The following is a 13,923-nucleotide window of genomic DNA, read 5'->3' as shown; positions in this document are numbered from 1 at the left end:
ACTTAAAGGCTTCTTATTACATTGATAGAAAATAGCTTTGTTAGAGACATGAATCCAGCATCCCTGAGGAACCACGGATGGGTTCCTGACTCTTCTTCCTGTGGGTGTGAAAACGAGGGTGGTGGGACCAAAGGCTGATGCTCAGGTGGTGTCCACAAGCAGAGGAAACCTTTTGGATGAGGTGGGAAGCACATGGAAGGTTTTAGCTGTGCTCTGTCAACCAAAATGTGGTGCAACAGCCATGTTACACTAAATTGTGCCTCGTTTTTCCCAGGACGCTGGTCTAGGACACTAGTGAGAAAGGGAGAGGTGGTGGTGACATCTCTTCATTAATTCAGGCCTAAGTCATAGCTGTGTGTGTTTAACCAAGCATTTGGGTGTTGGGTGAAAAGCTCCCCATTACCCGGCTTCAGTGGCTTGAGCTCAGAACCTCCCGTGTGCTGGGCTGCATCCCCAGAGCGTGAGCAGCAGCTCAGGGAGGGGATCCTGCCCCTCTGCTGTGCTCTGTGAGATCCCCCCTGCAGCCCTGATCCAGCTCTGGGGCAGCAGCACAAGAGGGACGTGGAGCTGCTGGAGCGAGGCCAGAGGAGGCCATGGAGCTGCTGCGAGGGCTGGAGCAGCTCTGCTCTGGAGCCAGGCTGAGAGAGCTGGGCTGGGGCAGCCTGGAGAAGAGAAGGCTCCTGAAGGGGAGACCTGAGAGCAGCTCCAGTGCCTAAAGGGGCTGCAGGAAACCTGGAGAGGGGCTTGGGACAAGGGCAGGGGTTGGAACTGGATAAGCTTTAAGGTCCCTTCCAACACAAACCAGGCTGGGATTCTATGATTATAGATAGTGTAAAGCTTTAGTCAGTCCATGTGTGGATGTTTCATGTAATTAAGAGGTGAATGTTATTGTTTCACAAGGAGTTGAGGAGTCTCCACAGGGCAGACCTCAACAAGCAGAAAGCGGAGAGAAGTCCCACGTGAACTACCTGCAACTGTTTTAATGTCCTGAGAGAAGACAATGTCACCGTAATTGCTCTCAGTATTTAACCATCCTGTCTCCTTGGAACCGTTTCTGGCCATCACTAGGTGGCAACATAGCCGGTGGAGAGAGATCCCGTGCAGAACACAGCGCAAGGAAACCTCAGGCTGATTTCACTTTGCTGGCTCCATAGATTAGCCAAGATCTTTTTGCTTCTGTAGGTCCAGATCCCATCTGCAGCCTTCCTGCAACTTCACAGGCCTCTCACTGTGCAATTACAGGAGGACTTTAGGCTGATTATACATTAAAAACTCCCGTCTAGAAAGAAATTCAGTGATCAGAGACATTTTAAGTGTTACGTTGAAATTAGAACAGTCCTGCTGCTCCTTACAAAATGTTGCTGCAAGCTGCTGTTGGACTTCACATTTTCATTGTTAGGATGTTTTTAATTATTTAAACATTAAATCCAAGCATTTCACTTCCATCTTCTCTTTTTTGACTGAAATATGTTATGGAAGTCTTAATTACAGCCTGAGGAGAATGAACATCACAAGTCATTGCGATGGAGAGTGCCAATGGGATGTGGAGAATCCAAACCAAACAACAAATAAATGGCACTTTTGTCCTTCAGATATGTCAAAACGTGAACGCAAATTCTGCAGTCTTGTATTTTCCTGATCCCCACTATGCTCTAATCTTATCAAATCTACATTCCTATATTCGGAGTGGATCTGCTAAAGCAGCTTGTTCTAAACCAGTTGCATTGGATTTTTGTAGAGCGTGTTTCCCCAATAAATCCAATTCCACAATCTTTTCCTGGTGACAATATTAGCCCTTCCTTAGGATAGAAAGTATCCTTTGAATATTTTAACTACTGTGTTTTACGTCCCCGTGTCTCTCAGTGCTGTTGTGCTATACAGCATCTCTCTTTAGGCGCTATTTATTGGAAGCATGGTCTTGTTTTGCAGCGCGCTCCTTCTTCACCCTTCCAAGGCAGAGGTACCGCTTCCCAGTAACCATCTCCATTCCCAGTCCCTGCCTTGCCGTGGTGTATCCACGCAGTTGGCTTTTGATATTGCTGTTTGTCTGTGAATGGAGGTGCCTCAAGGTTCATAAATCTGTATGCAGCAGTATGGGTTCTCTAACAGCAATTCATTTTAATTATGTGAGACATAAAAAGACCACCTACAGATGAGACAATACAGCTGTAAGATTCTCAAGGTTACTATGGGGAATACTTCATAACTGAAGTATGTTTTCCCAAAGGAATTGCACTACCATTTGATTTAATTTTTAATTTTTACATTTTAATCAAAAATAGATCAAATGGTGGTGTTATCTCCTGGGAAACATACTTCAGATATGAAGCAGTCCATGTTCCTTTTAAATATGTAAAGCTGCCATTTATGTATAACTCATGAATGACACCCTGTGTTGCAAGCAAATATCACGCCGTGATTTCTATATTGTTTCTGTAACAACACTGTAACCATACACAAATATCAGCACACCTCATTCTACAGAGCAAATGGCATTAAAGAGTGAGGACTTCAGAAGCCAATGCAATAAATGTCTAGTGCTAACTAAGCCACCATGTGTTGACCATGTGCATGGGGACGCTGGTGTCCTAGAGGCTGCTCAGCACCACAGAGGTTGATGTTCAGCTCTCTGAGAGCTTTTGGAAAACTCGGATTCAGAACAACAGGGGGGATGTTCCAGCAAGAACAAAGCACAAGAACTTCAACCCTGGGTGCTGCGATCTGGAGATCTCAACACAGATATTGCTGTGGAAGAGCAAACGGGTGTTTTGAATCACAGAGTCCCAAACTGCTTTGTGTTGAAGGGACCGTAAAGCTCATCCAGCTCCAACCCCTGCCACGGGCAGGGACACCTTCCACTAGAGCAGCTTGCTCCAAGCCCCTGTGTCCAACCTGGCCTTGAACACTGCCAGGGATGGGGCAGCCACAGCTTCTCTGGGCACCCTGGGCCAGCGCCTCAGCACCCTCACAGGGAAGAGCTTCTGCCTAAGAGCTCATCTCAGTCTCCCTTTTGGCAGGTTAAAGCCATTCCCCTTGTACTGTCGCTGTTGGCAGGGGGTTGGAACTGGACGAGCTTTAAGGTCTTTTCCAACCCAAACCATTCTATGATTTCATGATTTACCTACCTCAGTGTCTGCAATCCAATCTTGAATGGAGTAACAGAACCAGCCAGTTCCACACTGCAGCCAAAGTGGTGTTTAATGCTTCTGCTTTTATAAGTAACAATTTACAAAATACAAAGTTAAAAATAGAAGAATATATCCTAATAGAAGAATATATCCCATTAGCCTGAATTAAAGGCAGACCATATGGCTATTTTACTATATACACATAAATAAAATCACTCAGGTAATTTTGTGTACAAATCACAGTATTAGGAAATATAAAGTGTCTTCCTTTTATCAATAAAACATAATCCCATAGATATACAAGGCAAAGAAAAGTCATACAAAAATAACTTTGTGGTTCTAGTGCAGACTTGACACAAATCTGCTTTAAAGAAACTCTTCCCCTGTCCCCATGGCATTCACCTATATCTATTGCTTATGATTCCAACTGACACATCCTGTTGCTAATTACACAGTATGTCTATTGTAAAACATACACTACCATAAGCCTGCAATGTATTTAACTATTCAGCTACAAGTTGGTTTTGTCCTGGCTGATTTATGGCTGCATTTCTCACCCCACTGGAAAGCATGGAGTGCGGAATCCCATCCTAGCTGAAAGATTCTCTTCAAAGTTCACCCAGATGCGTACGAATACTCTTTTGGAAAGAAAATCAGGATAAACCCAGTATTTCTAAATAGCCAAACATGTTCCCAGTTCACTGGAGAGGCCAGTTCATACTCCAGGAGCAACAGCAGCTACTTCACACGGCCTCTACCTGAAATGTTCACCTACCTGGAATACTTCATTTACCAGCAATAGCATCCCTAGAAATCTAACTACACGTATTCAAGTTTTTGTTAGGGCTTCCAAGTTTTCCTTATGACTTCACATTCCTCCTGCAACAGGGAGGAATGTAGAACTCTAATAAAAACATACTCCACAGTTACCCTCCTGCCTCAGTTGCAGCTCCCAAAGGTTATTCTGGGGTTCTTGATAGCGTCAGCCAACTCAAGAGAAAGAGAAAGGAGGCAGCTGCTATTTTTGACTGTATGGGAGGAGCATCCTTGCACTGTGTAAATTAAGCGTGAATATAGCCACACACTTGAATTCTAGTCATAAAGGAACTGCTGCTTAACTGTTGAAGGTGGTATTGCTCTATTTGCTAAGCATTGGTAAGTTTAATGTTCTCTTGATAATGAACATACATTATAGCTACAGATCATAGCAGAGAACAAAAATACTGTTGGAAAATACTGATGTTTTCATCATTCCTGAGATCTCTGATGTTTGAGGCTTGACTATGAGGCAAGAAAGGATGCCCACAACACAACCTGATATAAAATACTGGCTTTGTATTTGTACCAAGTCTTTCCTTCAATGCTTGCTCTGCTTCTTGGACTCTTCCCTGGGCCTGCCAAAAACTGGCCACTTGAGCTACTGAGCTCAGTGTTCTCATGTGACCCAGGCCAGTGCTTTTGCAGATTATCCTGGATGCTGAAATGTTTGGGATGCAAAAATTAAAACACTTCTCAGTTCTGAAGGAATAAAAAGATACAGAAGGGTTTTCACAGAAATCTCTCCTAAGGAGGAATTTCCTCCTAAGGAGGAAAAACACACTGAGACAGTCTGTTTCAACACCCTTTTTTGGAGCCCATTCTGAACTGGATGAGCTTTCAGCTCCCTTCCAACCCAAACCAGTCTCTGACTCTATGATTCTATGACCCTTCTGCCTAAACTAGAGCAGGCACTGAAGTGTCATACTCAAAACAGCACAGCTTGCCTATCTTTTGAGTCTAGAAGTCTGATCCTATATAAAATTATATAGTTCCATGCACTGGCAAAACATAGGTGAAATTATCTGTGAAATTATCTATAAGCCAACACAGGATGTTGAATGACAAGCTCAAGGCTTTCTGAACAGATTTGTTCTAATATCACAGTAACTGGAAAGACAGAGTTGGCCAGTGTCAGTTGTATATTAACAGCTTTGTGAGGACTTCACAGAGCTCATCTACTACTCATCCTATAGAAGGTAGTCCAAGCAATATTCCTTTTCCTGTTAGATACTTAACTGCCACATTCACAAACTCTGCTTGTTATAAACAAACTACAAATGCAGTGTATAAGATACATGAACTGGGTATGTAATTTGGATCTAAACTTAAGTTTCAATAGGATTTTTACTGGCTTTCACAGCTGCAAAGCAGAACAGCCATCTAAAGATGAAGACATTTCTACCTGCACATACAGAGCTGAGCTATGCAATGTATACATGCCTGTATGCATGTAAATGCAAGGACTGTTTTCCAAGAGTATCAGAAAAAGTGCTCATAAGAGACAGGAAAATCTTGGATCATGACTCCCGACCCAGGAGAAAACTCCTCCAAAGGCCAGATCAACCCAACTAATCTAAAACTTTAAATCAACCTCATTTTCTTATTTAAAAAAGATAGTCACTACCTTAAAAGCAGAAGCATTGTTTCAAGTGTAAAAACGATGATACCCATAACTGTGCACTGAAAGAGTGACGCATCCGGTGAAGCGCTGTATGCTGAATGCCACACACAAGTCCACACAAGTCCATGCTTTGAGTGAGGGTACAGATATCCAGCTGCACAGGTTCCCAGGTCTACCTTCAGAACTCCAACTGAAAAGCAGCACTGCTGATCTTCTGTCTTGCCACTTCTAGAAGCTCAGGATATGATTGAAGTGTCCCTGAAATGACAAAGTTTCATGTCTCTAAGAGTTATCTCAGCCAAACCTGAAGTCTCTTCCTCCTCAGTGTATAAAGGAACTGACACTTCCACTAACAGCATCACAAATGTTCTCTTTTCGTCCCTGAAAGACCAGTGGACAATTGGAAAGTCTGGATAATAAAGGGACTGTCTAGTGTAATCTGTGTAAGGAGCCACAGGAATGGTGTTACTTGGAATGAAGATATTTATACTCAGATTTTTTCCCAATAAAGTGGTCACTGATACAGAAGAATTTTACAAACTATAATGTTGTCACTGTAGTTCTGGAATACAACAAAACTGATATCCTAATGTGCCAGTTTGGGGGTTAATCCCAAAATGTTCTTTTCTTTTTGGGGTTTTATTATTTAGGCAGCCACATCTCCTCTGGGCACCCTGTGCCAGCGCCTCAGCACCCTCACAGGGAAGAGTTTCTGCCTAAGAGCTCATCTCAATCTCCCCTCTGGCAGGTTAAAGACATTCCCCCTTGTCCTGTCCTACAGGCCCTTGTCAAAAGCCCCTCTCCAGCTTTCTTACAGGTCCCCTTGTTCACTATTACTAGCCATTATCTCTTCAGTGTTTTGGTATCCTATCCAGGGCTAAAAAGAGTAAAGAGAGTCATCACTAACAGATGACTGAGCTGGGTAAGCTTAGTCATCTGTCAGTGGGGGGTTCTAGTGCTGCTGCTGCACCACTACACCAGAGTGCACAGTGCCAAGGGGTGATGAGTTCAAACTAAAACAGAGGCAGTTCAGGTTAGATATAAGAAGCTCTTTACTGTGGGGTAGTGAGGTGCTGGCACAAGGTGCCCAAAGAGGTGGTAAATGCTCCATCCCTGGCACTGTTCAAGGCCAGGTCTCGTGTGAGGCATCCCTGCCCATGGCAAGGGTTTAGAACTAGATGAGCTTAAGGTTTTTTCCAACCCAAACTATTCTATAGTTCTATAACTGCAACTACGGCCTAGAGAAATCAAATAACCAATACAGGTTTTGAAGAGCTTTCTCTGGATGCCAGGAGGAGCCTGTGTGCAGGAGCTCAGGAGCCAGCACTGTGCAGCTGCCCAAATCCATGTGCTGTTCCTCAGAAATCCAGGCTGTGCCCAGCTCTGATTGCAACTGGCTCTTTTGCTCCCTCACTTAGAAATAGCTCTGGTATGTCTACAGGTATTATTTTTAGGCTGTGTCTATTTGTTGGAAAGGAAGTATCCAATTAGAGTTAAAAACAGGAGATGGAATGGGATTGCTGACTGCTTTATTATGATCCAGCAACTCAAGTAAGATATAAAAAGGGGGGAGAGGAAGTTGGATGTTAGTGTTTGCTTCAGTTACTTCCTAAACTCTGCTTTTTAGAATGAATCTGAAATATGTCTTCATACTCTCCATATTTTCCAACTGCTGCTGGAAACATATTAGTCTGTGCTCTGCTGGTGTAGCTCTGAAGTGCTAAATCAATCTGTCTTCTTTTATTTACATGCTTCATTCCTGAGCAGTGTAATTGTGGGGTTTATTAACTTTGTGTTTTATGGCTCTAATACTTACGAACAAGTCTATCTTTTATGTCACAGAAAGAAGGTTAATATACTTACAGATTCCCCAGCAATACATCTTGGGCAAGGCTGAGCAGTACCTCTGCTTCCATGGTTTTCAAAAACCTCATGAACAAAGACACATGCATAAAAAGAAGAGGGCAATTACTTGCAATTGTATTATAAAATGTATTTTAATCGTGTTCTACAAAAATAAGATGTTGTGGACGGTGCAAACATACCATTGAATTCTGCTTTGCCTTTGTAGCCCAAGGACCACAGTCAGAGGAGATTTTCTGTTTGGAATCCAGCTCCATGGCATAACCAAGCAGACGAGTCTCAGCCTCATTGGGGATGGTTTCTAGCCGCTTGCATGCTCGCTTCTGAAAGAGTCAAAAGCAATATGGACACGTCTTTGCAAGGAACAGGCCACTGAACCCAGCTTTTTGGGATTATTATTATTACTACTGTTATTTATTGTTTATGACCAATAAGGCTCTTGCATTTACTTTGTAGAACCCTAAGTTAGTAACAGACCACCAGACACTAGGCCAGAACTCCACATCTTGCATTTAACACATCTCGTGCTGGCTGAGCAGGTCTCACTAAACATCTCTGTGCCTCACATTTAGAAACTGGAGATAAAACGCCACTGGGAAAAGAACATCATGTAGCATTAGTGCATAATGTGGGAATGTGTTTATCAAAGGAGAGGAGCAGAGGAAGTTGTGTGAAATGACTAATTAAATCAAGGAAACAGAAGGAAAACCCTGGAGCCAAGTCAAGACAGTTATGAAGACATATGCTGTAATGATTTTTGTATCATTCTCTGACTGTCACATTTTTACAGCTTTCCATTGCTATGTAATCCATTAATTATCACAGAATCCCAGACTGGTTTAATTGGGACCTTAAAGCTCATCCAGTTCCAACCCCTGCCACGGGCAGGGACACCTTCCACTGGAGCAGCTTGCTCCAAGCCCCTGTGCCCAACCTGGCCTTGAACACTGCCAGGGATGGGGCATCCCTTCGTGCTCTTGAAGCTCTAAGATGAGCTGTTATCTAGTACTGAATGACATCTGGATGTCCCATGAACCAAAAGCATCCTTCTCTGGAGGAAGGGCTTCCCTAAGCTGTCCTTCCCCATGTGCACAGCAACTCAACACCAGCTTAGAGGTCCCAACACATGCTGCTTTACTGCCCTGTGAGAACCAGGTTGGGAACTGATAAGGTTAAGATGCAGTGGGAATGGCTTTAACCTGCCAGAGGGGAGACTGAGATGAGCTCTTAGGCAGGAGCTCTTCCCTGTGAGGGTGCTGAGGCGCTGGCACAGGGTGCCCAGAGAAGCTGTGGCTGCCCCATCCCTGGCAGTGCTCAAGGCCAGGTTGGACACAGGGGCTTGGAGCAAGCTGCTCCAGTGGAAGGTGCCCATGGCAGGGGTTGGAGCTGGAGGAGCTTTAAGGTCCCTTTCAACCCAAACCAGTCTGTGAGTCTACGAAGTTTGAGGAAGACGCCAACTGGAAACCCTAAGAAGGATATCCTTGGCCTGTGACTGCTATCCCATGCAAGGGGGGGAACCATGTAAATCCCAGGGGCTCCTTGAAATTCTAACAGCAAATTAAGAGGAAATTTAAACACTGACATTGCAGGGTCCAACTCTGAATTCCAGAGATAACACATGCCTTTGAAATACTTTTCTGATGCCTTTCTGAACAAACTTTGTTTAAGGAATAACAATATTCCATCTCTTTCACAAGCATCTGATTTCACAGGCACGAGATGCGTTGTCACAGAACTAACAGACTATTGAAGCATGGCAACTACATTTCAAATTTGAATATCTTATGCAAAACTAAAGTGGATCAATACAAGAGGAACCTCAGCGGAAAAGAGTTGAAACAAGAATGCTATCAAGTGTTTGGATGGGAAATAAATCAAAAAGTGAAATATGTATTGTAGTCAGAAAGTGAATAATACAACAACGGAAAGTCTGAGAAGGTCCTCTAAAGACGGAGCAGCTTCCACTGGGAAAACATTCCTTTCTTGCTGAAGAACTCGTCCTTTATTAAAAGGTACAGCAAAGAAGTACAGCAGCATAACTAGGAAGATGTGTGAGATGAAGGAGAAAAGGGAAAGGAGCGACTTATTGCCATCCATTAGAAGAAATCTGGCTTATGAAAAATGAATTCAAGGTATTGTCTTTTGGGGGGGGTTAAGATACTTGGCATCGGTGACAGGAATTCAGCATACAGAATAGATGGTGCCAAACTTCTCATGCCAATGCTGAGACAGTGTGTGGGTGTTTCTATCAGGAAGCTGGCTTCAGGGAAGACTTCACTCCCTTGAATCCTCTCTTTTAGGAGACAGTCAATACATTGAACACTGCCAGGGATGGGGCAGCCACAGCTTCTCTGGGCACCCTGTGCCAGCGCCTCAGCACCCTCACAGGGAAGAGCTTCTGCCTAAGAGCTCATCTCAGTCTCCCCTCGGGCAGGTTAAAGCCATTCCCCTTGGCCTGTCCCTACAGGCCCTTGTCCAAAGCCCCTCTCCAGGTTTCTTATAGCCCTTTTAAGGCACTGGGAGCTGCTCTTACGATCTCCCCTTAAGGAGCCTTTTCTTCTCCCATGCATGAATGGTCGTGCTACATCCAGCTTGGAAATGCAGTTTAAGACAAGTAACAGCAAATTACATACTGTACTAGAACAGGTAGAAAAGGAGTCTTCTGCAGAGTGGATATTCTGTAACTTTCTTTTGCAGCTGGGAAGTCCTGGAAAACCACATGCATTTTCATAGAATAAATCACAGAATCATAGAATGATTTGGGTTGGAAGGAACCGTAAAGCTCACCCAATTCCAACCCTCCCTGCTACAAGCAGGGACACTTTCCACTATACCAGCTTGCTGATGCCACTGATTTTCACTGATACCGAAAGGATAAAGGCCTCACAGATGCTGCTTTTCAGAAAGGGGGAAACTAAACTGCTGCAAAAACTAGCTGCATTGAAATAACTAACCTAAATGCAATGGGAAGTACTTTTAAGGAAGACTATCACTTGCTTTCTTTGACTTAGCTGTAAGATTCGAAAGATCTATAAATTTAATATGTTCATCACATGCAATTTCTGGTTTGTTTAGCACATTCTTAGAAGCCAGGCTCGCTGCTGGTTTGTGTTCCATAAGCAGCTGCCCTGTAGGCATAAACCAAGTCTTGTGCAGCACAGCTTTACTTGGTTAGCTCTACTGAGTACCTTTACGGAAAGGCCAACAATGGCCATGTGTGGATGCTCCCCGTTGTAGGGTCCAGCTCCCTATGAAAGAGGTGCAGATGGAATGTGAGTCTGGGGGAGCAGAAGGAATGCGAAGTCTGCACAGGTCCCTGTTCTGGGAAGCTTTGCTTCCATTCAAATCCAAACCAGAACATGCCACACAGATAGCTCTAGCCTTGAAAGTTACTATTTGTTATTTACCAGCCTCTAAATCCAAACGCCTTAAAAGCAGTAGGACATCAATGAGCTCTATCCTAAGGCAAGATTCAGAAATATGTGCAAATATCTACATCAAGGTACAAAAGGAAACCATATGTACAGATCTACAGCGTGCAGCAGGAGCTGAGGGAGAGCAGAAAAACCCGTAGGGAATCTTCCCCAGTAACAACAGCTACTAGCACAGACATTGCATGACAATGGCATCAAATAAAAGGAGGATTAGGATGTGGTTGTCTCCCCAAATCCAGGGCTCAGCCTGGCCCTGCTTGCTTCCTTCAGCAGAGCTTTCTCTGCAAAACCTAGGTACAGCATTTGTAAGGACTGCAAGCCCCAGTCCCAGCACCTTCAAACCAAACAGGGCAGATGGCCAAGGAGAAGAGCAGCAGATCTTCTAGCATTAGACTTAAAATGTACAGGACTACTCTGTGACAGCTGTATGAGATACAAAGTACAGCACCTTGCCTGTGCTGTGCTCGGGTTCATGCTGTTAGCTAACATCAGACACAGATGCCAGTTATTTAGCTAAGAAATCCCCACACCACAGCAAGGAGGTACTCCAAGGTGGAGACAGTGAGAAGGGTTAAGTGTAGATGTTTCATCTTGTGTCTGCGATAGAGCCAGGACTGCAGCAGCATAAGTAAGCGCATTAAGCTGTGATGATGCAGTTGTAATTCAGACCATAACAACTGCCCTATAGGATAAAACAACCTCTAACGTCTTGTCCAGGCTACTCTACACAGTAAATGTACTCTAATCTTCTCTTTTAAAACTACCTTACAGAGCTTGACATATGTATTCTGCTACCTACAGAGGTGGAGACAGTGATTCAGAGTCTCTGTCATAGAAGTTCCAGAAGAATTTCATCTGGTCTCCACACAACTGGCTTGTTACTGCCTTTTTTAGGGGTAAAACTGCAGTTCATGAACCGGAAGAAAGTTATTATTTGCCTCTCCAACCTCAAAAACCAGGAAAAGAGAAATTCCCTCTTTCCTATGTTACCTTATCAGTCACAGTCCAAGTTCACCGCTCTTCCTCTCCTCTACAAATGGTATTTCTCTGGGCAGATGTCAGCCCCAAACTGCACAAGTTTTTGCTCACGTCACACACAGACAGGGATGCTCAAGTAACAGAAAGGGACAGTGTGAACACCAGGATAAGGTTTTCCGGGAACTCGGTACCTTTCCAAAGCTAGCAGCTTGGCACTTACTAGGATGGAAGATGCTGACAAGGTGGTGGAGGAGAAATACCTTGTTGGAATGAATCCCATCGGAGAAATACAAATGAGCTCAGCTGAAATGGAAAAATTATTTCAGAGGCCCAAAGTATGAATGCTCCACACAGCACTGCTGGGAAGCACCTCGTGGAGCCAGGACAGCAGGGGAGTGTGCGCCTGCAAACCAGAACTGCCCCGTGTGCTGGGCTGCATCCCCAGAGCGTGAGCAGCAGCTCAGGGAGGGGATCCTGCCCCTCTGCTGTGCTCTGTGAGACCCCCCCTGCAGCCCTGATCCAGCTCTGGGGCAGCAGCACAAGAGGGACGTGGAGCTGCTGGAGCGAGGCCAGAGGAGGCCATGGAGATGCTGCGAGGGCTGGAGCAGCTCTGCTCTGGAGCCAGGCTGAGAGAGCTGGGCTGGGGCAGCCTGGAGAAGAGAAGGCTCCTGAAGGGGAGACCTGAGAGCAGCTCCAGTGCCTAAAGGGGCTGCAGGAAACCTGGAGAGGGGCTTGGGACAAGGGCCTGTAGGGACAGGCCAAGGGGAATGGCTTGAACCTGCCCGAGGGGAGACTGAGATGAGCTCTTAGGCAGAAGCTCTTCCCTGTGAGGGTGCTGAGGCGCTGGCCCAGGGTGCCCAGAGAAGCTGTGGCTGCCCCATCCCTGGCAGTGTTCAAGGCCAGGGTGGACACAGGGGCTTGGAGCAAGCTGCTCCAGTGGAAGGGGTCCCTGCCCGTGGCAGGGGTTGGAACTGGAGGAGCTTTAAGGTCCCTTCCAACACAAACCAGGCTGGGATTCTATGCAATAGCATTAATGATGCCCCCACGTGCAAAAGTAATAGCAGTATCAGTATCAAAAAAAAAAAAAGTATCAGCAATAGTAATAGTAGTAATAATAAACGATCGTTCAGTGAAATTCCTATCAAAACTCCCAGAGCACACGTGCACATTCCCGGTCTCCACGCGGATCACAGCCCGATGCGCTCACACAGCCCCAACTCCCACAGCGGCACCAGTCCCCCCGGGGACGCGTTTACAGCGGGGGTGGAGGACAAGGGCCGCTGTCACTGCCGTCTCCCGCTCCGCTCCCCAGCACCGGCCCGGCCCCGCTCCGCCACTGCCGCCGCGGCGCCGCCAGAGGGCAGAGGCCGCCGGGCTGCCCCCGGCCAGCGGCCGCCTACACAACCGCCTCAGGGCCAGCGGCCTCCCCGCCAGGCAGGCGCTGACCGCGGCCCCGCCGGGCCCGGTCAGGCGGCGCGGGTTGCGCGCCGGGACTCGCCGCGGCCAGGCCGCTCCCGCCGCCGACTTTGCGTAGGGCCCCGCGGGCCCGGCCCGGCGCTTCCGACCGCCGGTGCCCGGAGGGAGGCCCCGCTGCCCCCTCCCGCCGCCCCCTCCCGGTGTCCACTCGGTCGGAACTCACTCGCTCCGGCTCTCCCGGGTCCGGGTCGTGTGCGCGCAGCGCCTCAATCCGCCGGCCCCCACGGGCGGGCAGCGGCAGCGCTGCCATGTCGGCGGGCGGGACGGGACAGCGGGATCCACCGCCCCACAGCCCCGCCACCGCCCCGGGCAGTGCCGCCCCAGCGGGGCGGAGCGAGGCCAGGCCTGGGCCAGCCCTAGCCGGTGACATGGGGCAGTACGGTGGTCCCTCCGCCTTCATTGGGCGGGGAGGAACCGGCACCGGCTTCCTCCGTCAGACTCGGACGGGAGCCCCAGCGGAGGGGAGGGACGAGCTGAGGTCACCAGGAGCGCTGGTGATGGTGGTTCAGCACGACCAGTTCTGTCAATTCGCGGTTTATTATAACTGGGCGTTCCTTAAATCGGTAATGAAAGATGAGAGCGGAGACTGAGATGAGACCACTAG

The 13,923-nt window shown here is 46.8% G+C and overlaps 1 protein-coding gene across 1 annotated transcript; it reads right to left on the bottom strand.

Moving 5' to 3' along the window:
* Positions 1-5,137: 5,137 nt before the first annotated feature.
* On the bottom strand, positions 5,138-13,614 carry LOC308222688 (uncharacterized protein C10orf143 homolog). Its single transcript, XM_080621024.1, has 4 exons — positions 13,483-13,614; positions 7,614-7,754; positions 7,432-7,497; positions 5,138-5,826 (listed from the first exon to the last, which is right to left on the bottom strand). Exons 1-4 carry the CDS (start codon positions 13,567-13,569, stop codon positions 5,797-5,799), a joined length of 324 nt encoding a protein of 107 aa, XP_080477150.1. The 5' UTR covers positions 13,570-13,614; the 3' UTR covers positions 5,138-5,796.
* Positions 13,615-13,923: the final 309 nt, after the last annotated feature.

Source organism: Psittacula echo (genome assembly GCF_963264785.1).
Source record: "Psittacula echo genome assembly, chromosome: 6".
NCBI lineage: Eukaryota > Metazoa > Chordata > Aves > Psittaciformes > Psittacidae > Psittacula > Psittacula echo.
The sequence above is the reverse complement of the archived record's forward strand: the minus strand, read 5'-3'. Positions and strand labels throughout refer to the sequence as shown.

What these genes read in the sequence shown, in the direction of transcription:
- LOC308222688 (XM_080621024.1), bottom strand. Translation starts at nt 13,569, where the DNA reads ATGGCAGCGCTGCCGCTGCCCGCCCGTGGGGGCCGGCGGATTGAGGCG. An exon ending in ACCCGGGAGAGCCGGAGCGA is followed by an intron (nt 7,755 to 13,482) that starts GTGAGTTCCGAC and finishes TGACTCTTTCAG; the next exon opens with AAGCGAGCATGCAAGCGGCT. An exon ending in AGGCAAAGCAGAATTCAATG is followed by an intron (nt 7,498 to 7,613) that starts GTATGTTTGCAC and finishes TTTGTTCATGAG; the next exon opens with GTTTTTGAAAACCATGGAAG.